General features: G+C 39.8%; 2 protein-coding genes across 2 annotated transcripts; one reads left to right on the top strand and one right to left on the bottom strand.

The window, feature by feature from the left end:
• Positions 1-989: 989 nt before the first annotated feature.
• Positions 990-11,107, bottom strand: tgfb3 (transforming growth factor, beta 3). The gene is made up of 7 exons (XM_041972586.1): positions 10,368-11,107; positions 6,029-6,192; positions 4,636-4,765; positions 4,368-4,475; positions 2,784-2,928; positions 2,047-2,200; positions 990-1,951 (listed from the first exon to the last, which is right to left on the bottom strand). The coding sequence occupies exons 1-7, from the start codon at positions 10,711-10,713 to the stop codon at positions 1,793-1,795; spliced, it is 1,206 nt and encodes a 401-aa protein (XP_041828520.1). The 5' UTR covers positions 10,714-11,107; the 3' UTR covers positions 990-1,792.
• A 686-nt stretch (positions 11,108-11,793) lies between these two features.
• On the top strand, positions 11,794-25,471 carry LOC121631730 (intraflagellar transport protein 43 homolog A). Its single transcript, XM_041972777.1, has 9 exons — positions 11,794-11,931; positions 13,673-13,774; positions 16,316-16,386; positions 18,504-18,539; positions 19,183-19,229; positions 23,661-23,733; positions 24,480-24,555; positions 24,682-24,744; positions 25,000-25,471. Exons 1-9 carry the CDS (start codon positions 11,842-11,844, stop codon positions 25,105-25,107), a joined length of 666 nt encoding a protein of 221 aa, XP_041828711.1. The 5' UTR covers positions 11,794-11,841; the 3' UTR covers positions 25,108-25,471.
• Positions 25,472-25,842: the final 371 nt, after the last annotated feature.

Raw genomic sequence — 25,842 nt, 5'->3', positions numbered from 1 at the left:
ATTTTGTGACTTGGGACCACATAGTGAGTTCACTAAAGACTTGTTTATTGAATAAAACTTGCATAACAGACTTCTTTAACTTCTGTTTGGAGAACTCTGTGCCCACCAGTTCTATACAGTACTTCTCTAACCACAAGTGACAAACTTACCTTGACTCAGTCACTCCCATCCACTGCTTGCCCCATTTTTCCACCCACACCCTATAACACACATACTAACCTGTCTCTCTCAACTCTCCCAGTGAGGAACGAGCTCAGGTAGATCAAGGTGTGAAAGGCCTATATGGCATCATCTATAGCCTCCTTGTTGAGAACATCTTCAACATGAGCTTGAAGCTGTGGAGGGTACAACAAATGTAGAGACAGTCACTACACACCTGAAGCACCTCAGCAGCTACAGGCAGGTAGACTCTGGAGAAGCTGGTCCTCTCCCATCTCTACCACCTGGTGAACTCATCAATGTAACCACTTCAACATGCCTACAAGCATGGTATTCTGAGTGGACTACACCATCATCATCATCCTACAGAGAGCTCTATCTCACCTGGAGATGCCTGGGAGCACTGCAAGGATCTTTTTTTTTTTTTGTCTCCAGTGATTTGATTAACACCAAACAGTCTGTGCATCTGAGAAGCAAGTCAGAAAATGGGTGGACCACCATCTGTCCTCTTGGATTGTGGACTAGCTAAGAAACCGACTACAGTATGTGAAAGTGAGGGATTGTGACTTTGATATGCTTGTGGGTGTGACACAAGGGACCAATCTACTATTCTATCAGTCGAGTTATAACTTTCTGGAATACTTTAAAAAAGTTTTCTAACATACAATACATGCCATGTTGTGGGTTTTTTACTGTTCAGTTTAGTGCATGCCGTGTTGCTCATGATTGAGCAAATGCAATACCTTTTTGGAGCATAAGCAGTTGAGGGCAAACAAGATTCACAGACATGTGTCTATAAATGCCCAATAATAATGGAAATTCAACAAAACTTTCCAAATGTCCATTTTTTAATTAAAAAAAGTGTTTCCAAGAGTAATAAAAACATTTACAGTTTGTGATCTAGTTGAGTTCACTTAGTGACATACATCATCTCATACAACAGAAAGGCTTCACTTTAAAATTAAAACAATCCCTGGAATCACCATCCTGCTGCATCACAGAGGTAAACATAACCATGGAAATACTAAGAGGAAATAACAGTTGTTTTCCAGCATGTTTTCTTCTTCCTAAGGTAATTTTTTTATTCAACAGCATTAAATCCTAAACAAACAGTGTAGGGATCTGTGGCGTGCACAGCATCAGCTTCCAGCTCGGACAATCAGATGTGTCCTGTGTGTTGGGGCAGAATATGTATTTGCTTAATTTTGATCCTACTCTCTTTGATACATGCTGAGTTTTGTCTGCATTCTCAGTTTCATCTTGGTTGCAATGATTTTATGTCCTTGAAAAAGCATTGGTCATAGACAGGCAATTATTGTTCTTTTCCTCTTTCAGTGAAAACAGGCTTTGATTACCAATAGTCATGTTGGTAATCAAAATGTTTGAATATTTAGAAGAAAGAAGCAAACAAGAAATACTGATGTGAAAAAGGCAATGCTTAGGGTCAATGAGAGGTCTGATGGGTTTGAGAGCGCTGCTGGTGAAATGGTGTCTGATAATTCTTGGTGAATGCTGCCAATGATTTCTCATAGAGGAGAAAATGTACCCTGCCCACTTTAATTCCACCAGCCTCCAAGTAGTGCTGCAAGCCGCCTCATCCCATGTCTCTCATTGGGGTCTGAAGCACAAAAGTTTAGCTGCACTTGCAAGACTTGACGACCATGTTCGAAAGCTGCTCGACCTTTGGAGAACGACCCACGTAGTATAGGATGGTGAGGGGCTCCAAGTCCTGAGGAACACAGCAGGGTGAGGCAGATGCTTCAGGATTCAATGTGTTGTAAAGGCTCAGCATCTATGGAGGAAAGAAGAAATAAAACATAATGAGGATCAGCAACAACAATTTCTAGGCACATTCTGGATTAAAAGTTTTGTGGCACTTTGTCTCACCGAGCTGTGGGTGGTGTCTGCGCTGCGAAGGTAAGGGCAAGGACCAGAGCAGAAGTTAGCGTAGTACCCTTCAGGCTGATGGATCCATCTCCAGCCCAAATCCTTCCGGAAATTAATATATAGTGGTCTCACACAGCAGTTCTCCTCATAATTGCTGCCAAAAAGAGGAGAGGCAGGGTCATACATGATTTACAGAAACACAATTTTTTAAGAGTTATATACATGTCCTTCCTATGGCCTCAGAGATGAGAGAGAAGCTAAGAAATTCCACTCTTAGGTGTGCCCTTATTTTCCCTCTTGGAGTCTGCCCAGGTGTCTTTGGTACTGCCTGTCAGACTGATGAAGGAAACTGAGAGCTAAGAAGCCAGTGTGAAAGAGGTAGTGCTTGCTGGTAGTGGGGCAGATCCTGACTTGTATCAGCTAATACTTCTGTCATGCTTGACTGTGTGATTAACAAGCTTATTCTATGTATTCTATGTCCATGTGTACTTCCCTGTCATATTTTCTAGATGTGGCAGCTAATATTTCCATGTCTTTTTGCTGTTTTTTTCCCCAGTCAACTATCTGACATAACAGTCTCTTATCTGCAATGTTCTCTGTGTCCAAACTTGGTGCTGGTTCAATCCTCATGGTTCTAAAATTGTCACTACAGTCAGATAGATTTCAATAAGTTTAGGACAATGAGCAACAGTCAAAGCAGTGCATTATGTATGCCATAGTGAGGAAACGGGCCTTACTTAAAGCAATAATTGGTGTCAAGTGCCCGCTTGCGCCTACGGGAGAAGGAGTGGGCATCCAGCCTGTGGGAAGGGAGCATCATGAGGATCAGGTGAGGACACTGCTGCTCCTTTAGTTTTTTCACATCATAGTCTGCTTCCATACCTGCAGGACAAGGTTAAAAGATTTTTAAAACCCGACTATCATGACTTTTACATAAGAATAATCTGCAGGCACAGTTTCACTTATTTCTGGCTCACTCTTCATCTTCACTCCCTTTAACTCCCCCTTTCCCTCAACTCTCCCCCTTGGGCCTGTGTCTGCTCATCCAATCTATCCCTGATAGCTAAAGCAGTTGATATCTCAGGAGAGATGCTGGTGGATGTGTACGGCCCTCTTTAATTTGGGGCCAAATGTCTGAGCGCCGTCGCAGCACATTCCTTGTGGCCAGGCCAGTGCGGACGGTTCCCAGGACCGGGGGCCTGGGGGCCCCAGTGCTAAGTGAGATACCAGATCAATTGTATTCCCATGCTCTGTCTCTCTCTTCCTCTAAGAAAAGAAAAACCCATCATCTTCACAAAAACATCTCAATGAATACCGATGCTTAAACAACTTGCTGATGACTAACTGAAGGTAACTTTTCTCAACCAAGTGAATGCATGATATCATTAGAGAGCTCTCACTCACTCTGAGAAACACTGTCATAAAACACACCATGAACAATGTCTTATAATCAGGACCTCAAAATATCCTGATTAAGAAAATTATACATTAAAAAATGTATATGGTATATATTTGTATATTTAGATGATAACTAATGAGAAAAATTCATAATGACATTTTGGAATTTCTTAAACATGTGGTAGAAACTTAAAATGGCCTCTTAAATTTACCATTCTTGAGACTGGCTAACACAAATCATCCAAAAAATCTGAAAAGCCGCAATAGAACTACTTGGAATAAACCAGATTTTTCAACATAGCTGAGATGCTTATCTTCTTTGTTAGACATATCAAACACAAGTCAAACAAACTGAATCATTTGACTCTTGATTGTGAAAAAGAACTGGCAGGGTGTCTCTTTGCTGAACGACTAAGAGATCAAAAGCAGAAACAAATCCTGACCAAGTACAGACTTAGCGACTACAGTCTGACCATGAAGACAAGGGGACACAGAGGCCCAAACTAGATGGAGACTCAGATGCTTTTGTTGAAGGATATTTAGCTTTTTGTGGTGTTTGGCTTTTCTTCAATGACTCAAATTTTTTCTACTCCATTTAAAACATTGATAAAGTTAAGAAGCACTAAGGCCACACCAAAGGGAGTCATGATTGCTCTGAGAAGAAGGATCTCCTGAACTACATCCACCTGTTAGTTTGTAGTCTAGCCATTTTGTCCAATTTGTTGTGTTGTAGCTAAATATGTTTAACAATTACTGTTGTTCTTTCTGGGTTTTTTTTTTTTTTTTTAGTTTTTTTAATTATTATTATTAAATTCAACTGAAGAGCAATGTCATAAAAACTTCTTGGAAAACCAACCAAGTTTACAGATTTAACTCCACATGAAAGAACCTTTGCATCTCTTAAGTAATGAATGTAGTCTCACCTTTGAACTTGACATCAAGCACCTCGTTGGCATGCTCTATGATCTCACCATTCGGCTTAAAAGTGTGGCACGGACAGTGCACGCTGATCTCCAGGCCAAGATTGGTCTCTGAAGGAAGATCAAGCACATAAAGATGTAAGGAGATGACATTTTTTTCCTAAGGCCATTATCCTTCATCTTTAAATGAGCCAGTCCATTTTTTCCTTTTTCGTTTGGCACAATATGTAATAAGGTGTGAAGTGAGAAAACTCTGAGGTGTCCCACTCACTTCTGTACATCAGCCACTCCCTCACTGTCTCTGTCACATCAAAGGAAACCCACTCAGACGTCCCCTTGGTCAGGACGTTCTTCCCACCGATGTAGCGCTGTTTGGCTTTGGGGTCGTCTTTCTGGAGGATCTGTGAGGAAAGATGAAAATGTGACCCAGCTGCATAAACTTTATTTTTACATGCACACACACACATGCATGCACACTTTTACACACAGAACCAAGGCTGTCTGTCTGAGCCAGACTCTCCAGGATGCCTTGGGCCAAATGTCTACTCTTCATGGAAAAAGTGACTCCCTGTGTTGATATCCCCATTTTGCAAGTTAATGCCTGCGTGTTACCCTCTTGCCAATGAGAAACTGGCCGTCTTTCAGATCATCCATTCCAACTTTGCCTCTCAGATTCAGTGTCACACCGTTTTTAGAAAAAAAGAAAAAGGAAAAATCCTCTCAGGGCATTCATATTAAGCTCCCAAATGCACATAACTGACAAAGGAGGAAAATACCAGAGTTGATTTCAGACATTTATATCTGCACCAGCACCTCCCTGGACAAAGGTGTTTATTTGGAGTGAGAAAATGTGTGTTTGGGTGGTTGGTATGAGCCCCTCAACAGTGCTATGGATAACCAGGTTCCTGAACATTGTCAGCCTCTAATCTGTCTTCCTGTGGGAACGAGGGGCCACAGGGCTGCCAGCATCAGCCGTCTGCCAATCAGCTCCAGCCTGAAAAGTGTGGGGGCGAGTGAACGGCTCCATTTACTCCCACCGGTGGGTGACCCTGCCTCTATCTCCTCCCAGGCCCCTGGAAACAATCTTTAGGGCCTGACAGTCTGTATTCAGCTCTGGCCAGAGCCTTGCCTCAGAAGCAGTAGTCCGGAGACGCTTGTCTCCCTGGCAGGAAATGTTGGAACCTGATCATTACTCCTAGTCTCTCACAGGAGGTTAATGAAGAAGCAAAAAAAAAAAAAAAAAAAAAAACAGAAAACATTCTTGCCACCCTACCAACAGACATCAACCAGATGTAAGCCTTAACACACTTCAGAAATGATCATTAACACACAAACACAGAGGAAGATATAAAAAGTCTTTTGAGCTAACATGTATGGACAACTCCTTTGAGATTGACAGCTGAGAAAGAAGAAACTGCCGAATGGTAAAGTGAGGTTTCTTAAAAATGGCTGCACAAGCTCTTAAATTCATCCTGATGTAGAATCCATTGGACCATAAGCACATGGAATAATGATCAGCATATGAAAAGAGGAGAGAGAGTTGGACACCCTAATATAAATGTTTTCATCTTTCTTACTGACCTACGCAGGTCTTTGGAGAGAAACAGAGCACATAAACCCCCCGCGCTCAACTAACAGTGGAAATGAACGGTCAGTTCACACACCTGGTAGAGCTCAATCCTCTGCTCGTTTTTCTTGGCGTTGGGGTTGGGGATCCGAAGAGCTCGAAACTCAGCCCGGAACAAGTTGGTGGCGTTCTTCTCCACTGACGACACATTGAAGCGGAATACCTTGGAGGTGATACTCTTAGGGCAGTAGTAGAGGTCATCTGCAGGTAAAGTGGAAACAATGACTCATCAGGTCCTTCAAAAAAATGCCTTACCTCCTTTAAAGAAGATCAGACTGGAGCTCTTAGTGTTGTATCTATACTTGAGCTGTTATGTCAGTATTAACATGTTATCATAGTCTATTCTCCCCAAGCTTAAACAGTCTTTGCAGAAAAATGAAAGGGCTATATTTTGAACTATTTCTAGTCCATTCTTGGGAGTCATTATAACAAACCATCTGCTTATGTTTTGAGTGGTACGAGTTAGCGACAAGTTGAAGTCATGAAATGAAAACCAAATGGCCCATGTGGTAATAGAGCAGGCTACAGCGGGACAGCAGCACGCTCCTTTTTTTTCCCACCAGCACTTGAGCTCAACAGGTGCTCTAAGGGCTCAGATAGAAGCCAAGTGTTCCCAGGAACTCAGTGGTTAAGCCAGGAACATGTGGGCTCATGTGATGGAGCATACAATACCTGAGCAACCACTAAGAAAGGGGAATCCATTATGACAGTAATGCCACTGAAAGTCTGCTTGACAAGCAATAACTTGCTGTACACCTTAATATGATGCGTGTGTATATGATAGCTAAATGAATGGCCACTGTGATTCTATCTGAATAGCTTCCTGCTAAATTGAAGCCTGTCACTTTTATATCATCATAACATGAAGCAGTTTATTATTTTAACAGGCAAAGCACATGCAGCGTTGAGCAAAACAAGCACATAGCAAACTTTTTATAGGCCAAGTGGAAACAGTCATTTACAGCCAAGCCTTGGTTAATTTATTACCTAAAGCTTAAGCTTTATTGCTAAGCCTCAGGTGCTGGTGGTTGAAAGACGCATTGCACCTCTAGTCGATTTGCACCTCGAACAATTTTGGGACAAATGGAAACTCAGAAGTTGTTTCCGTGTCATGCGAAAGGAACTCACACATCTCCAAGTATCTGTACTTTATTTGACCCATAATTCTATTTCAATGTCCTCCCAGTCATTATCTGGTGTTTCCACACAGTTTTTTCAACTTTCCCTATTTATAAGTGACCTTTTCAGCGTTCATCCCCAGCCAGATATCTGTCCAGTGTTTTCACACAATCTATAAGAAGGAAACTTCAGTAGCCTTTTCCTCCTCTCATTTGCTGCGCTGTCTCCCCCATTTCTCCTCTTCTGCCTCCCCCACAGAAGGTGGAAAGCCCCACTTCGAGGGGAGATTTGAAATTCTAATCAAGTCTTTGGTTTCCTTTTGGATGACCTCATTTTTCCCATTGCATTGGTTTTAGGTGGATTTTACATTACGACTTATTTTTGCCAAGGGTCTCATAGGTAATTTGTTCCATGTTGGTGAGTCGAGGGGATTGCTTGTATAATTAAAATGAGATACATTCACTAATTTTTTGACCCCATCCATTTTTAGATTATTGCTCCTCAGACTGGGCGTTTGAATGCTGACACAAGCTGAGGCTGGAAACTGTTTGAGGCCGTGCAGATTTATATCAATAAGCTTTTTCTGGGTCTAATTTCTTCTGGTAAATCCACTCAGAAATGAAAGCCAGTGTGAGCACTCTTTATATTTTAAACACTGTGTAAGTAAACAAGTTAAACCTACTGTTATCCCTCATTATTTTCTTGAGTAACTGCTCTTGGATCACATTTTAAGTAGCGAATTTGTTTATTTAGGATTTTAAAAGATCAAATTCTAATTAACACACTTGTAAAGTGTGTCTAAAGTCATAAATATAAGTTGATTTAATTTTTTATTATAACTTAACCAATTTGAGTGATGCATTTAGTTTTAAAATAGGCTTGTAGCCCCAAAAATCTGCACAGACAAGTTGATTGTGATCAGATATTTGAATAGGTCTGCTGCAAAGCTTCACATTGAGGGCCTCGCCCAGACGCTATGGACCACACCTCACACCTTGACACGCTCAGCAGCATCTACTCATGATACAGAAGCTCCTTGATAAAGGCTCCCAGGAATCACCTCTCTTTGACCTTTTGCCCGGAAGATACTTGGTGATGTCAGTCTCTCCAGAGCTTTTGGGAGGTAAACAAAGGAAATAGGAAGCACAAGTCAGCAGGTGCTAGCCAGCTGTTGTGGTGTCTAGATCTCATAAAGCATAGCAGCAGTTTCTTTGGAAATGTATTAGTTCTAGCTTAAGCTCTTGTATCCACTTAAATTTCAGCATCTGGTATTTAGATTTGTTTGTATAATGCTCCAGTGGTGAGGTTTGCTTTCCACTCACAAAGAAATCCAGGTTTTAATGTACAGAAATCCAGCTTTTTATAATGAAAAAGGATACTTTAATTTCTTCATTCAGACTGTGGAAACTGAGTGCTACATGTGAGATAATGTGGCAGACCTGCTTTATGCGGAAAAACAACTTTTTCCCACTTGATTAAACATGAGGAAGCAAAAATGGTAAATGTGTGGGAGCTAGCTGGAGAGATGCTATTTCTCTGGGAGGAGGCCAAAGATAGCTGTCTCTGTTTGTTCAGATGACATCATCTTCACTATTCCATATATCAGATACCCTGCTGTCCTCAGCGTGGTCCTCATTTTTTACTGACCCAACACTGAGTCAATGATTGGCTTGAAATTTCACTGAAACTGCATGATTCAATTTGCAAGGCAGGGTCAAATCAGTATCCTGCCACAGGTCATCCCTCAGCTGAAAGATGGCTGTCTCCTTTCACACACCGGTCTTCTGACAGCAGCATTAAACTGCTGCCATCTCCAGATTCTGCTTCGCCGACTCATAAATGGCAAATGCATTGATTTCCATTTGTAGTCGTGTTGAGCGAGGTAGTCTGGAGCAAGTGGTGCATTAAAGTATGAGAGAAAAGTTTCTGTTTAACTTCTTAACTTGTGCTTGAAAAAAAAGCCAAACTTGACCACATTCCCAAACACTCCCACCTTCCAAAAGCAGTGCATGTAAAACTCATTATATCCAGCAGGAATGAAAATGAACTACACTGCAAAATTATCAAGGTGACGGACATTATGTTCCTACATAATGAGACATGCAGCTCTCCTTGAAATTACATAATGGAAAGGGAAAGAATGATTTTAATTAATGTATTTTGGCACTATTTTAATCTGAGGAATATTTTCCTCAGATTATAAACCACTGGGCAGCCAGTGTTGCCAGTAGTAAGTCAGGTTCATACCTTCTATTATCACCTATGGCCTACAGTATGATGTGTCCTGGGCACCTGGCCATCACTGATCCCACTCCTTAGACCTTATTTGTTTTGGGAGCTCTTGCTACCTCTGACCAGTGGATAAACCCCGAGCTGTGTATTTTTGAATGTCAGGAGCACTTTATGGGACCCGTGAAATGGATTTGATTCAGTGCTTATACTGAAGCTCTGCTCTGTCACAGCACAGCATAAACACCTGTTGATTTGAAAATGGTATGATCATACACCCTCCGACTTCTTACCGTGAACAGGCAAAAATCCAACTGCCCGATTTTAAAACGGACCCTCTCTGGAGAATCTGCCGCAGTGAGCTTCTGCTTCTGATTTATGGAACAATCAATGGGCCATAGTTTATACAGGAAATACCAATATGAATGAACAAGGGACTTAGATCATAACACGCAGCTACTCGAAGGAAATAGTGGGGGAAATAGAGGTGGACAACAGTGGATGAAAAATACTGGGGGACACGCGGCCAGAAAATAGAAATGAGGTATTAGAGTTGGCAATAAATACTAAACTCAACAGCCTGAGAATTTTCCTCGCTTAGGAATGTGTCAGACTTAGTCTGGAGTTCCCATGGCTTTAGTGTGAGGTATGTATGTGGAATGGTGCTCATTCCAATTAGAATGTTTACTTTGCCCTCTCCTCTGCGCGACGCTCTGGTGCTCGCTGGCGCGTCTGTGCGTAAAAGCTACAGACACTAGTGAACTTGGTTTCTACTTTTAAACATGTTGTAATAGCTAATAATCAAATGTCTTTTAGTTTTTTTTACTTAATTTGAAAGACAGGGTTAAAAAGAAAAAGAAGAAAAGAAAAAAAGAAGAGAGATTTAGGGTCATGCCTGGCCTCTTTGCTGATTGACGAGGAAAATAAATAGCCCATTATGACAACACTGTGATTTTAATTACCTGCATCAACAAGAGGGAAGTTGTAAAAATGAACATACATATTAGTACTATGAAACAAATACTCACTGTTTTCCGATAGACCAGTGATCATGTCGAATTTGTGAATCTCTTTGGCGTAGTACTCAGTCTCTGTGTTATCTTGTCCGCAACTCTGGTGCCGGTCTCTTCCCAGCTCCTCAATGAGCTCCCTGGTGCTGTTATAAAAGGCCAATATATCAGACGGTACATGGCTTGGACCTGTTGTCTGAGGCGGACTAGTCATTCTGAGTTTACTGAGAATCTGTCCACGAACTGCCTCCACTCTTTTTTTCCTTATGTGTTCGATGTCCACGGTGGTGCAAGTGGATAAAGAGAAAGTCACTGTCACGCAGTTTGAGAGAAGGAAAAACAGAAGTGCTTTGCCCAGATTCATGTTTCACTCTGCGATCACTCGCAACCGATGCTTGTCAAGTAAAAGAAGAAGAAAATATAATTCCGATTTTAATAAAATCCCTTTTATCTTTTCATTCAGGTCGTGAGTAAGTTCTGTTCCTGGAGGAATCCCATTTTCTCAAGTGCTATGTCATCTTTGCAAAATGCGCATTTGCATAGGCGCAAATCCGTGCCATTTTGGAAAATAATCTCAACTCTTCATCAAAATTCTTAATTACACTCTTCATTACCCCTTGTCTCATTCATGCATCTCTCTCTCTTTCTGCTTTTCAGATAGGGCCGATCTCTGTAGCGCGATTCATTTTCTCCATATCACTGGGCTCTTTTCATCCACTTGTTCTTGTGGATTCAGTGCGCCTGTTTCCCCCTTGCGTCCAGCCTCAAACACATTCAGGAGCTCTCCACTTTCACCATCGCTTTATACTCAAAAGCTGTGACGTTTGTGAGGGAGGGGCGGCAATTTATATCCCGAGCTAGGATAGTGAGCTCTGTCCCGTCTTGAATTGTGCTGATAAAGACAATGAGCTGATGTCAAATCTTTTTTTTTTCATTAAATACGCATAATATTGGCAAAGCAGTTTCGCAACAACGAGAAGAAGAAAACTCGATATGATTTGTCAAGGGAATTTGTTTGTTTTTTGTCCTCTCAGCAGAGATTGGGAAAACGCCGTTTGAATTTTATCAATATAATCGAACTACATAACGCTTTATTATTTGCTCATACATTTCTATTATTAGTCTAATTAAGAATCAGACGGGGGGGGGTGTTCAGTGAGTACAAAATGGCTATGGTAAAGTTTTTTAACAATATTCACAACATACAAAAGCAAAATAAGTTTAAGACTGGAAACAAGAAAATGCATACACAGGTCTAAATTTAACAAACGGGGTTTTGACAGCGAATCGGGGAGCTCGGCCAGTTGCTTTGATCCGCCGCACACTGCTACCGTTTAATGCCTTCACTGTGTATGAAAACACACACGACACTGACATCTAGCGGTAAAAGAATGGAACTGTCTAGTTTAAGCTGTTGGAGATCTGTTCCGATTGGGACAGGCCCTCTCGTGCTGATTGGTGTTACCATGGAAAGCGTTGCTGTGTAACGCTTATGGTTCCGGAAGAAGCAGACAGAGGTGTAGCAATGAGGAAAGAAATGGACGAAAACTTTCAGCTTGAAGAAGGTGGAGCGGCAAAAAATGTAAGTTAATTGTACAAACTGTACATTCCGCAGTAAGAAAACAGAAGTAGAAACGGTATTAGTTTTCAGTGTTGTGAGAGGAATTGAGCTTACATTCTAACGGTCCAGCAAAGCTAGTGGTAGTTATTTAGCTGTCAAATGACAGCAAAACCCATATTTAGCCATTCAATTTTTGACGTAGGTATTTAACACACCAATGACCAACAAATGTACGTTATCGTTTGTCATGTTTCAGTCACGACAGCAGATCAGGTTGTTTAAATGTCCAGTTGACATTAGCTTAGTGGTTAGCTATGCTACGCTAATTTCCTAACGTAGTTTATTGACGTTTTCCGAGTTTTCTAACCCACTCTTTGACTAGAGGGTACTTTGATTACGTAACTAAATCAGAAATTGCCCTGGATATAATGCTATTCTTAAAAAAATAAAAAATAAAAACAGACTGAAACCAAAACTTTATGTAGTCAGAAAATAAATATTTAATCTATGCTGAGGGAGTGAGGTTTTTACCGAGCAGAGCCTGTGTAATTATTAAAATTGAGGCCGTGTCCAGAGAGAAGTTTGTGTCTATATGCTTACATTTTTTTTAATTGTATTTTAATTGGACATTTCATTCTCATGCTGGCATTTTGGGAGCATGGGACTGCTAACTTTTGAAACCATATCAGAAAGTAAATAAAATCAGCTATACAACAAAATCTAAAAACATATATCCTAAGCATAAAAAAACCAAAACATAATTTTTAGACAACACCTTGTACATCCATTCAATTTTTATCCATGGTTGTCATCAAGGAAATAACTTAAGGATCTCTACTTTATAGGATGCCTCAGGTCTACATTTGCCCTTGTTTAAGAAAAGAGATAAATGGAAATTCTCATTGTTTGCAGTGTTAATTGTTTGAAGACTTTTTAATCAGATAAAATATTTGAAAAACAAGACTGAAAGTACTGGAATGCAACATTATTGCAAACTATTTTCCCCCAAAAAAGTTGGAATACATTTTTAGTCATTCAAGAGTTTCAAGAAGTCATTAATGTTTGTATCTGGTTTAAATAAGCTATTGGATTTGTGAATGCAACACAAATTTCCATGACAGAATTGTTACTTTTACATAGATGCACCGACTAACCAACCAACCAACTAACCAACCAACCAACCAATCAAATACATTTTATTTATAACGCTGGACAGAGATTAAAACCAAGAATATACAACAAGGAAGTTGTTGTATATTCAAGACTAGGAAACTTGTTTCCTGGTAGACTGATTTCACTACAGGGAATTCTGTTTTCAGACTTGTTCCATGTGCACAGAGATTTATTTGTAAACTGAATGTCTAATCATATTATCACCTATGTTAAATACACAAATTCTTCTTTATTTTCTTATGGAATAATAGTATTTTTAAACTGTTTAAAATATGTATCTGTGCTATCTTTCAGAATGGTTAATTTTCCCCAAGCTTTACTTCTTATGGACACAAGCTTTTTCTTCCTTGACCCTTGATTTAATGAGTTGTCAGATGTTCTACTAGGTTTTTGTTAGATTTTTTTTTTTAGCAGCACACAACATTTCCAGTCTTGTTGCTCATGTTTAAACTTATCTGAAATGTGCTGTTGGCATCAAACTCATGTAAACAACTGTGTCATTAGAAGCATTTAAAACAAAACCACAAATATTTTAGTAACTACGTCTAAAAAGATATATGAATAGATTCTTTAAAATTGCATTTCTCAGATTGCCAAATCTGGCCGAAGAGCTCGCCTTCCAGCAGACCAGTCTTCGTTTGAAGATTCTCGACACACAAGGAAGACCTCCACTTCTGCTTCATTGGGTGAAGTATGTAATCTTGAGATAACAGATAGTCTACTGCCTGTTATAATTTCACTTAACAATAGGTGTCATAAATGTGCATTTTGGTTTTGTCTCAAACATCAATTACAGGATGATGAGGTGGGTTGCATGACTTTGCATGGCTTGTGCTGCTAATGCTTCAAATACAGTTTTAATATTATACTGTTGTTGTAGATATTTAGTATAATAAGTTATCAAACTAGTTTTATTCACTTTAGCTGGTTAGTTTTTGACATCCAACACACACAGCTGATACACTTGAGACATGGAGTGCTTAATTGTTCAGGTGATGAGAGAATTGACTTGCCATCTTTTTACTTCAGTGGATTATAAAATACATAGTGTTCTTAAAATTCATAATAGCTGCTATTTTCATTATTGGCTTATATGCATGTGTGTGTTGGGTTTTATGTGCTTTCATTAGGTATTTGAAACATCACTTACAAACCCTACAACTCTTTTAAAGTTTAGATTGCAAAACACCTTAATTGTATACTTGTAAACTGTCCCCATGACTTCATTGTTGATTTGATTAAAGTCTCTTTAATACTGCCTAATTTTACATAAATAAGTTTTGATCAGCAGCAGAATCCCCATTTTTATCTTCTTTGTAACGACTACCCCTTGAAACAAACACACACACACACGCCACACACACACACACACACACACACACACCCATCTCGCTCTCTTTCTCATATTATATATATATATATATATATATATATATATATATATATATATATATATATATATATATATATACATATATATATATATAAGTGTAATATGTTGAAATACTTGGCTATCATTGGCATTTATGGAATGGGTCACATCTGCTTTTTTTTTGTCAAACTATGAACCAGCCAACGTACTCAAAGTCAAATATTCCAGCAATGCTCTTGCTTTAGGCTAATCTTCCCAAATTAGGCCAACTTCCCTAATGTATGAACCAGTATTCTCGCGCCCTTTCTGACCTGCTGTGCACATGCAATACATTTTTGTCATTGGGCTTTTTTTTTTCTTTTTTCTTCTTTTCTTTCTTTTTTTTATCGGCAGACTTTGTTTATGAACCCTGTCCCATTTTTCTTTAAATACCCTACTGATTGGTCAAATTCTTGACATTTTGACTTGGAAGCTTTTATGGGCTCATAAGGTTTGGCCACCACAAATGCCTTGCCCTAGAGACCATCGGAGAATCCTAATTTAGAAACTATGAAGGCTAAGCTAATTGCGTTAACAGCCCTAACTATTTTACTACATCTGTGAGGTTCATATTTGGTCATGAAGAATTGCAGGCAGAGACTTGTTTTGTTTCTCAGGACACTTATGGTCCTCTCCATTTTTGTTGAATGATATAAATGCCAGAGGATAAATTTATTTAGTTGCAAGGACACAACCTTATTCTGTCTCTAATGAAAATTATTCATTGTCAGAAACACTAAATTCTAAAAACAGAAATATTCAACACCACTTGAAGAAATCTGTAATCTCGTTTAGAAAGCCTCAGTTTTCATTGTAATTTTTGCTCTTATTAAAGACACAGTTGTTAATTACACAAAGTTGAAGGAACTCCTTCAGCCTGAGCTCTCTCGATTAATGGTAATATACAATAGAGCAGAGTGGGCTCCCCCCTCCCTTTGCCCTGCTTAATGGTGACATTCAAATTTATAAATGGCTTCTATAAAGGAACAAGCCATGAAAGATTATTTCCTCTTTCATCATAAATGAAAGAAATTCGTCATGAACACTCTGTCCTCTGCAGACCCAATTTAGTAATGAGAAATGTTGTGACTCCTTTTTCTAATTCATTTGTCTTGTCTCCACCCTTAAGCATGCTGAGGAATTCATTCATTCAAGTGCCGGTCTCAGGGTCCCAGTCTCGGGATCAAAATATGCACTACTATTTTCAGAATCAAAGAAGCTGAAGCAGTGGGTGTTTTCTTTTCCCCCCTCTGAATCTATTTTAGGGTCAGACTTCGTTCCCACACTTGGCTCCATATGCTCTCCTGCCACAGATAGATAATACTTTAATCTATAGATGTCTGTAGGTGACTCTTTGCTGCACATTCTTGGCATGTTGTTTATTATACAGGAGCTTTTGAGAAGCTTGCAACCTAAATCAGAGACCAAAAATGGAAAATACATTTGGTTCAAATGACCAACATACCTTTTGCAAGTGAATTAAAGTTTTTTTTTTTTTTTTTTTTCGGCCTTCCCTTTTTCCTTTTGGGGTCTTGATTTTCTTCTGTGGACAAGAGGGTCCTCTTCTAAAACAGCACTTTAGAAACTTATTAAGACTGTTCCTTTGTGTCTGTTTTGTGTCATCTTTGCTGGTATAAAGCACAAAATTAATTGATGACACAAACCCCAACAATGATGATGACATTTACAGCTTAATCATGCTTTTTTTTAAACTAAGATTGAAGCCCAGTATCTATGTAAAATACTTTCCAAATAGTTTTTTATCTATCATCTGTGTTAGTGAGTAGATACGTTTTCTATTAAAATTCTTTCTTCCTCCAGGACCCTCCTCCTAAACCGGCTAGGCGGCAGGGTGGCTGGGCTGAGGAAAGCTCGGGGTCTGGTTCTGCCAAGTACGTATCGTCACCTTTTTTCCCCACTGCCTGTGGCAACATTGAAAGCGGAGACTGCAAGCTTGTGTTATGTGTTATTAATGAACTCTCATGCTGTTGAATGAGCTTATTTATCAGTGCATATTTGGCACTCGGGCTGTGAATCAACAAGGTTAGAGGGAGCCTGTCTGAGCAGGCAACTCTCCATTCGTCTTCATCTGTGAGCAAGGCGGTAATTGACATGGTTAATGCATCAGCCACAGGAGGGCACTGTTAGTCAGCTAGCCACTTCATCACAGGGGTTCAAGCCACTCAATCACCCCTTACTACTGCAGGCTGCTCTTTACACAGGGAGCATAACATGGAGAATTCATGAAATATTTGGAACAGATGGAAGGTGTTTGCCAGAAGCTTTGATCTACAACTAACAAATGTAAATCTTAACACTGTACAAGAGTGAACAAGAGACATTTTAATATAGTGGAGAGCAGTTTGTTCTTCCTTCTGCCACTGTTCTCTTTTTCCATAGTCTCACAGGAGATGAGAGCACAGAGAATGCATTGAAGTGAACAGAGTAAGTTGGGCTTATTTATGTAGTTTACTACACTGTTAGTTCAAGCAGGGAAAATGGCAAACTCAGTAGATCTTTCCTTTCTAGCACAGAAGGTCAGCGTGTTGCATCTCTGCTTTTGCGTAACCCTGCTTGATTCCCAGTCTTAAAGTGATTGAAATACAGGAGGTGTAAAAGGGGTTTGCACGTGCATTGATCCTCTCTGAAACAAAGTAAGTAATGGTCCCCCCTGGAACTGGCAAGGACTTTTTCTTTCAATGTCACCCCTCATGCTCAATCACCACTGCCCTCCTCCCACTAATCCCAGCGCAGAAATCCCGGGATTTGTCGATCTATCACTTCTAATTGACACTAAATGATCTGTCAGTTTATTGATGAACCTTTGAAACCAGGTTGTCACAATATATTTTATCCCTAACAACTTTTTCCAGACAGTTTTACCATGTCTATGGCTTTGCCTTACATGAGTCTTAATCAAGGGGCCTGTAATGTGTCTTAAGTGTCGCCACCCCCGCCCCCAAGACAGGACACAGTTCAAGGACAGGCAGGTAGACTCCTTCGGCTCATCTGTGCCTGCCTGGTTGGACACAGGTTCATTCATGGATGTGGTTCTGAACAACTTAACAAACAAATGCAAAAGACACTCAAGCAGGCATACGCGTGTTTTTATAAGAACGGGATAGCTCATGACATTAAATATCAATCTGTCATTTTCTTTTGAGATTGCCCTGATTAGTTTGTCAGACTAAATTTAAAAGTTATATTTAAACAGTTCAAAGAGGAAATCATATTTACTTAAAGTTTTTATCAAGGGAAAATATAATTTAAAATCCCCTTTGGACTGAAGGAATATTTTTATAGTGTAAAAGTATGGACTAGAATTGTAGTTCAAGTGCCTAGATTTATTATTTCCATGTTTGTAGTCAGCATCGTTCCAACACTGGAACATTGTGTTAAGACCTTATTTATATTTTATTTGAGTTAAATGTATATTCTGTATTAGGCTTCATGTGAGTCTGTTTATACCTTCTGCCTGTGCTCTTTAGTTCAAGTAATGTCAAATTCTTAATATCGCATCATTGAAAATGACTTTGCAACACTGAATAAATCACCAGGAGGGGGCACTACTCAACCAGGAGAACTAGCAGAATTCTTTTGCTCATTCTAAAAAGATTTCAACTTTAAACTAACACAAATTTCTAATCTACCATTTAAAAAAATAAAAAGAAGTTATTTAGTTTAGTTGTTTTTGTCACTTGTCTGAAAAAGTATATATTTGGGTCTGGCATTCTCTGCTCAAGGTGGAGTATCAGCGAGTATAAGAGAAGTCTGAAAATAGCTGCATAAACCAGCTGGACACAAGGCTGAAAAATGGAAAACAGACGAGAAGACAAAACTATCATTAACTCTATAAACCCTATTTTTTCAGAATTCCTATAATTATATATAGTTGATGGTGTTTCTGTGAGGGAATTTTGAGATTACAATTCTTATGAAGCAGAAAACAGTAAACTATTCTTTATATGTTTGTATAATTTTTGTAAAAGTTCTTTCCACTGATGTACAGATCATCAAGAAGACCTGCAGCTGAGGACCTGGAAGAGTAAGTTAACTCAGACATGTCACACTGTTTTATTGTATCTGATGAATTTTTGTGGGTATGAATTAAAACAAATGCAAAATATTTTTTTTCATTTATTTCTTTTGTTCCCAATGTTCTGGAAAAGGTGCTGCGCTTTCAGATTGTCCCACCAAAGCTAGTTTCTCACCCTCCCACACACCATTCTGTTCCTTGAATAGACATTACCATTCGGAGAGGCAGGTAGAGTCGATAGGCGTGCATGTTTTGCTCATCATCACAGCTGGAGCTTGGTGCCTGAATGGCTGTAGTGAGACAGAGAGCAGAAAAATCCCTTATGTTATATTTGTATCACAGTTGTCTCAGCGATACTTATTCGAAGTATGGCTCCAGCTGGGTTTGTTTTTGAAGCATTTGTAGAGGTGATCTTGTCTAAGGCCGACAGGAAGCTTACTCTTACAGCTCAACAGCTTCTCCTAGCAATGGTTATGAGACTGCTGTTGGAAAGTTTAACTCACCCTGGAAAAAAATATTTAAAAAATAATCCCCACAAAACAAGCAAATCATCAAAAGAAAAATCTAGGAGTCAATTCTCTGACTCCTAACAATGACCTCACTGTCGGGATGAGTTTTGAAATTCATACTCTCACACCTCCTGTTTCTACAGCCGTCGCCTACGACCACAAACTCCCCAAGGATCAGATGATGAAGGAGGTAAGAGCACCCTTGCAGTCTTCTACTCTTTGTTTCTCCTCACGGGCAAAGAGAAGCCCTCCAGTGTCTCCCCCTGCACATTTATCCTCTGAAAGTAGAGCAGATAAGCAGGCAGTCAGATCATTGCTTTTCACTGATGCTCAAACCATATTTCTGTCTTGGTTCTGTATGGATTCATGCTTTAGAAGACCATCTTTGACCAGTGAGTGGGTGACCACATATAAGCCTGGCCCTTTTGATAAATATACCTAATGAAAATGTGCATTTAATACAGTGCTGGTCAAAATTATTAGTAAATTGTTTTTGTATGTTTCCATAAACAGATGTTAAACTGATTACGTTAAGGTTGGTATAAGTGATGGTGCTGATTATGGGAAAAAAAATGGCACACAAGACATCTAAAGAGCTCCAGTCTAAGCTGGAGCAATCTTGAGTGGTGGTTTAAAGCTGGAACATATGCCGTACACTGAACAAAGTGGGGCTCCATAAACGAAAACAAAGGCACCATCACTTAAAGAAAGGCTCACAAAGAAAAAAACTTTCAAAGATAAACCGCTGTGTTTCTAGACAATGTTCTATGAGCAGAAAGGAATGGCCCTCTTGGAAGGCAGGGATTGAGCTTGTTTATTTGTCTTTGAAACATGGTCCATAAGGAAGGGCCACCCTACAATGAAACCAGGTAGACATTTTGTTTTGCAGTGGAACTGTTTTCATGAAAGTGTTCATTTTTATCTAAGAAATGATGGAATCAGAATCTTAACAAAGCATTTTAGAGAAAATTAAGTAGAAAGAAACTAGGATTTAAGTTAAAAGTCTTGAGTAATTCAGTGGGGCGTCATCCTGAAACGAACATCTAACAGAAATAGAGTTATATTATTTGGAAAGACAAAATAGACTGATTTAACCTAAATCCCATTAAAGAAAGCGGACATCTTCCATTTAAAAAATATTCCTTTAAACTTTAAATAACGTTAAATGGCAATAAAAGAATGATGGATGCTACCAGCAGACAATTTCAATAACACTCTTTGGCTACAAAAAACATTTAAGTTATGTTTTCTAAAAAACCTGCAGCTAAATATTTTGTGATACTTTTTCCCCTACAATCTGAAACCATCGTTTTAATTGCTTTTCTCCAGTAAAAGCTAAATATTTGATTAAAATACTTAGATTTTACATATTTGGTATATTATCATTTATATTTGAGAAAACCCACACTCTTAAAATTAAGGATAACCTTAAAGCACTGAACATCTAATCTGGACCTGACAGAGAGCATTGTGGCTGGATTGAGGCAATCTACAGACCACCAAGAGAGACATAGTTTGTCACAAACATTTACAAGTACATTCATACAGTGTCAGAGTGTTTCTGTTGATGCAGATGTAGTGGTAACACTGTGGCTTTGACTGGGTGACCTATGAGCTTTTGGCCTGCACACAAAAGACAATGAAGGGGTGTTGTCAATGAAGGTGTTGTTGAATATACTGTAATTCTTCTGTTTTATGGTCCAAAGCTGCCTGAGGCATCAGGCCAGATAACCAAGATAAAGACACTGTTCAGTCGCTATGGATTCTTCAGTAAGCACTAGTGCCATAGCACTATTGAACAAAAATAACAAATTAAACTGTTGTTCCCAAACTTTCTTAAATCCTATATATTGAAAGTGTATCAGGTCATTTTTTTGTGTAAACTGAAGATTTTAATGTAAAAGTTTAAATAAATTCCAAAACAAAAATTTGCCATAAGGATGTATTATTAAACAGGACTGACTTACAGACATAAACTGTAGGATTAAAGGTGGTGTAAATGTTTTCTAACTCTGTCGCTGTTTTATTTTATATATCCACTTACACACATTGTCAACACACTGGCTGAAAATGGCCAGTTGAATGAAGAGAACAGAGGTTTGTTTCACTTGCAGTTAATGCCTCTGGGAAGATTATTACTCTGTGAAGGGAGACCTCTTAATACAGAGCTGGAGGCAGAGGCATTGGAAATTACAGTGCTGAGGGTTAGTGAGATAGCCTCTGCAATCTTGATTATGTCCCCTACCCTTATCCCTTATGTCCACTGGCTACAAGCACAGAGAGAAGGCTTGCCCAGTCCCCTGCTCCTGGCTCCCTATCGGCTGCCCTCTCAGCTTCCTTCTGGTCACCTAAAATAGCACCAGTATCACAAACACACTCATCTTTTTCATGCCTTGCTCTTAGACTGTGATGTGTTGAATATTGTCCTGTGAGCTTTTCAAAGGGATTTGTGCCTGGGTAATCGTTTGACTGGACCCCTGCGATGTAAGGGAGACGTCATGTTCTTCAAAGTCACTAACTGGCATGCACCCGCCGGGAGTATGTCTACATTCACAGCAAATTATCCTCTTTTGATATTTACATGCTTCAGCGAGGAAGCTGGACGCGGCTGTGTAATAAGGATACGCGTGGCCTACTCGCTGCCAGACAAAAGCCACCTTGATACATGTCCATCTGAGCGCAGTGTGGGTAATGTGTGCCTCCCTGAGGAGAGACAGCTTCTCCTGATGGAGTTGCCCTTTGCGTTGGGAGAAAACACTAGCTTGTTTGCGGCTGCTTTTATGGCCTGCTTGACCTCCTGTAATAGGTTGAATTTGAAACCCATTTAAAACTGTTGTTCCTCTTTTCACTTAATAATAGACTTTGCATATAGACAGCATATGCCTCTGTGCTTCACACTGAACTCTCATACAGTGCGTTAATAGTGCATTAACGGTTGAAGTGAAAAAGGGAATGTGTGGACAGTTAGACAACCTAGGAAGCTGTTTGCAGAGCTGGATGGCAAAGCTTTTTGATGTCATTGCACTAAGACCATTAAATTTGATTGGGAGTCCAGGGGGGACGGATTCTGCTGAACGCTGTGCTTTGTAAATGAGAGGACAAAGTGTCACCGGGGCCTCATGAATATGAAATACCCGCGCCCGCATTTATTTGGATATCAGAAACACAGATGAATCTTGTCAGCAGCAAAACGAGTGTAGCATTTTTAATTTGGTTTAATTAAAAAAGAGGAAGAAATAAGTTATCAGCAGAAGGTGGGGCTTTGATTTTTAAGCTAAACTTGACAGGTTTTGTTTTGACCTGGTTGTTGTAAAAATTCTTATTATTATCAGAGATATGTCTGGAAAAAAAAAAAAAAATCCTCTTCGTTCCGCCCAAGATCGATGCTTTTTCAAACTGAGTTTATTTTCAGGGGTTATTTTGATGGAATGGTGACATAGATGCCAAGATATTTCCTCACATCAGATTCAGACTTCCATCTCCTCACCTCTATTTAGCTCCTCTATTGACTTTCCCCTCAGGGTGCAGTACTGTGGTTAGAGATTACTGACAACCATGCAGTTCAGTTCTCTCTTTTTCTCTCTTCTATCTGTTGGTTCTTCTCTCACGTGCATCTGCTCTTCCTTCTCTGTTACTGTCAACACTCCACTGTAGAGCTAATAAGGATGTGTAACCTGCTTCCCTACCAGAAAATGTTCCTCAGGAGAGACACTCAGACCTGAAGCAAGGACACCTCAAAAGCCTGTACCATTCATAGTGTTACTTACTGAATAAAACTTGCATATGATGTTTTTTTTTTTTTTTTTTTTTTTATCTCTACAATAATGTTTTTGACAATGAATGTCACTATGCAGTTTTAGAAAAATTCATTCAGGTCTTGTTATGTCTGTCAGTCTGTCTACTCTACTTTATTTATGATCAACTATACCAACCAGTCCTTTATTATCCCTCTCTTATTTCAATGCCTTCACATGTCAATCTGAAAAATGCTGTGAAAGTCTGCCCTGTCCTTCTTGGGAGTGGAGCCATCCTCTGTCCTGTTGCGTTTTGCCAATTAAAGTGGGTTCCCACTGTTTGAGCAGCGGGCTGGCGGCTCCTGGCACCGCAGCCCCTGCCAGGCCGCACTGTGACTTCCGACCCCACACAGATGGGCCCGCAAGCAAATACTCTTGCACATGGCTGGATGCCGCCCCAGTCGGAGTGGCAGAGTGGACATGGAGGTCGGCCTACCGGCCACTGCAGGTCCTGGGGGTGGGTGGCGCTGACAGGGCCCAAATGCTAAGGTAGCAGGGGGTGCTTTCTGGGGAGCCCCTGGCCAGCACCCCCCTCACAGCAGGATGAGCTGCCGCTTTGCCTCTTGAATATTCATGGCCGCATGGCTATTGTGACAGGGCAGCTCTTCCAAGTATGTAGGCAGCAAGAGGGAAGGAAGGAAGTGCCACACAGATATGATCACACACACTCACAAATGCATCTTCAGCAGCCATGCACAGAGAATGAATTGTGTTTTAATCAATACTTTTATGTGTTGGGGGGAAATAACATATTTATATTTTTGTTCTCCTAATACTGTACACCTCTTCCAATGTTATCAGAAGTTCTTTGTATTTTTTGTTTTTAGATATTCCAGTGATTCCAGATCTGGAAGAAGTGCAGGAGGAAGATCTCACTATGCAAGTGGCTGTTCCACCGAGGTAGTGAACTGCTTAAAGCTGTAATAGCTTGGTCTTAAAACCCTGGATTCAAACACACATGAAGTGTGTGTCTCAGACAGATGAGGGACAGGTAACCTCTGACCATGCACAGGACTCTGGATGAGCAGTCTACTCTGCTGATTGTGATGGTGCTTGTTTCTGCCATTACATAGTGTCCTTCTTTATGTGGCCTAAAATGGAGAAATAACAGTTTGGTATGATTTATGGAACTATGTTACCAGGGTTCCTACTAACCGGACCCTTTGATTTACAGGGCAGTGAGAGACATGGCGACATGTGTCGACTATGTAGCACAGCTATGACAGTGGTGGAGGTTATTAGGCTGGGGCTTGCTCTCTGTGCGAGATAATATCCACATTGAACTCATTGCAGGGGCAATGTAGCGTGTAATGTGCAGTAAGTAGGACTGGCATGCACTGCTAGGCCCCGGCCACTTTGAGAGCCCCCCCACTTAATTCCAACCCACAGATAAGCAGCTGGGTTTCAATTTGAAGCGTTTAACACTTGGCAACCATCTCCTGCTCTCTGTGGTCTTTGCTTGAAGTCTTGTAGCTTGATTGTGCACAAACTTCAAACTTATCCAAAGCCACTTCTCAGATTTACTTTGCATGTAATATGAAAGCACGATTCCTTTCTGTAGCATGTTATTTTTAACATGCTGCACTATTTTCATTGATCAAAAACCTGTTTTTCTTAACTGTTCTGACTTCTTGTCACTCTCTTAGCATCCAGGTGAACCGAGTAATGACCTATGGAGATCTGGACAATGATCTGAAGCATTATTCTGCATTCCAAACTCTTGTAAGTCAAGGGTATTTATTTTTATACATATATATCACTTTTCTTCAAGGTGGTCCATTTAGTTTTGTGACCAACATCACCTCAGTTTGTGCAAGCTAAGTGAATTTATCTGCATTCCTTCTTCAGGACGGAGAGATTGACTTAAAACTCCTCACCAAGGTTTTAGCACCAGAGCAGGAGGTGAAAGAGGTGAGTGAGTTTTTTTTTTTTTAGTAAATATAGCTTGTGAGTTCCCAATAAAGACCTGTCCAGCTGTTCTTAGAACACCAGGGGGAGGTTGCCACTCTTGCCTCTCAGGTAATCAAGATTTATGATGTGTACATTAACACCCTCTGCTTCCCTTCCCCCATCCCCTGTTCCTGGAGCTCTTCTCCTTGATATGTCTCCGTTTGCTTTTCTAATTCTTCTTTTCTTCCTCTGATCATCCCTTTTTTTGCTCTGCAGGATGATGTGACCTGGGATTGGGATCATCTGTTTACGGAAGTGTCCTCAGAGCTGCTGATGGAATGGGATCAAGGAGAAAATGAGGAGCTAGGACAGAAGGGACAGTGACTTGTTTTTCGTAACTGTAATTAAAATTTGTTACTAAAATTTATTTTAATAATGGCATGTACAGCATTTCTTGAACTTTTTAAACAAAGTTCTCTGTGCAGGAAACAGTGCAGTTTTGTCTTACCATGTCTTTGTTTACTTTTGTAAATTTTTTGTGTTTTGGTTTGTTAGTTTTTAACCAAAAGAGCCAGAAAGCATTTATCTGAAAAACCCCTCTGAAAATGTCAGTTTCAGATACAAATTTCCTCCTTGCACTGGCAACATTATCAACACCCACATACAAGTCCAAGGTTGATAATCAGCTAAGCTGAAATCCAGTTGATTGTGTTCAAATTAACATTCCTCATTAAAGCCTTCAACCTTATTGTTATTGACTGTGCCATTGACTTTATCTTGCAGCTCTTCGATAGGAGCAACCCCTTCACTATTATCTCAAATGCATTGAACAGAGTTCTTATTGACACCTGGGGGATTAGCATACATTATACCTTTTACTGAATTAAGAGGAACGAATGTAAGTCGGGAAGAAGACAACTTCACTCCTTAAAGTGATGAACAAATTTGAAGGCCGAGCAAAAAGTAAAGCATACATTTCTTTCTTCTAAAATGTGATTTGTTTTTATCGACTGCAGTCATATTTGGTGTAATATATAAATGATGTCAAGGTTCCACAACCTGAACTCATGTATCAGCATGCAGTTTTGTCTTTGGTTCATGTATGTGAATATAAATGGA

The sequence above is a fragment of the Melanotaenia boesemani genome, chromosome 20 (assembly GCF_017639745.1).
Source record: "Melanotaenia boesemani isolate fMelBoe1 chromosome 20, fMelBoe1.pri, whole genome shotgun sequence".
Taxonomy (NCBI): domain Eukaryota; kingdom Metazoa; phylum Chordata; class Actinopteri; order Atheriniformes; family Melanotaeniidae; genus Melanotaenia; species Melanotaenia boesemani.
The sequence above is the reverse complement of the archived record's forward strand: the minus strand, read 5'-3'. Positions and strand labels throughout refer to the sequence as shown.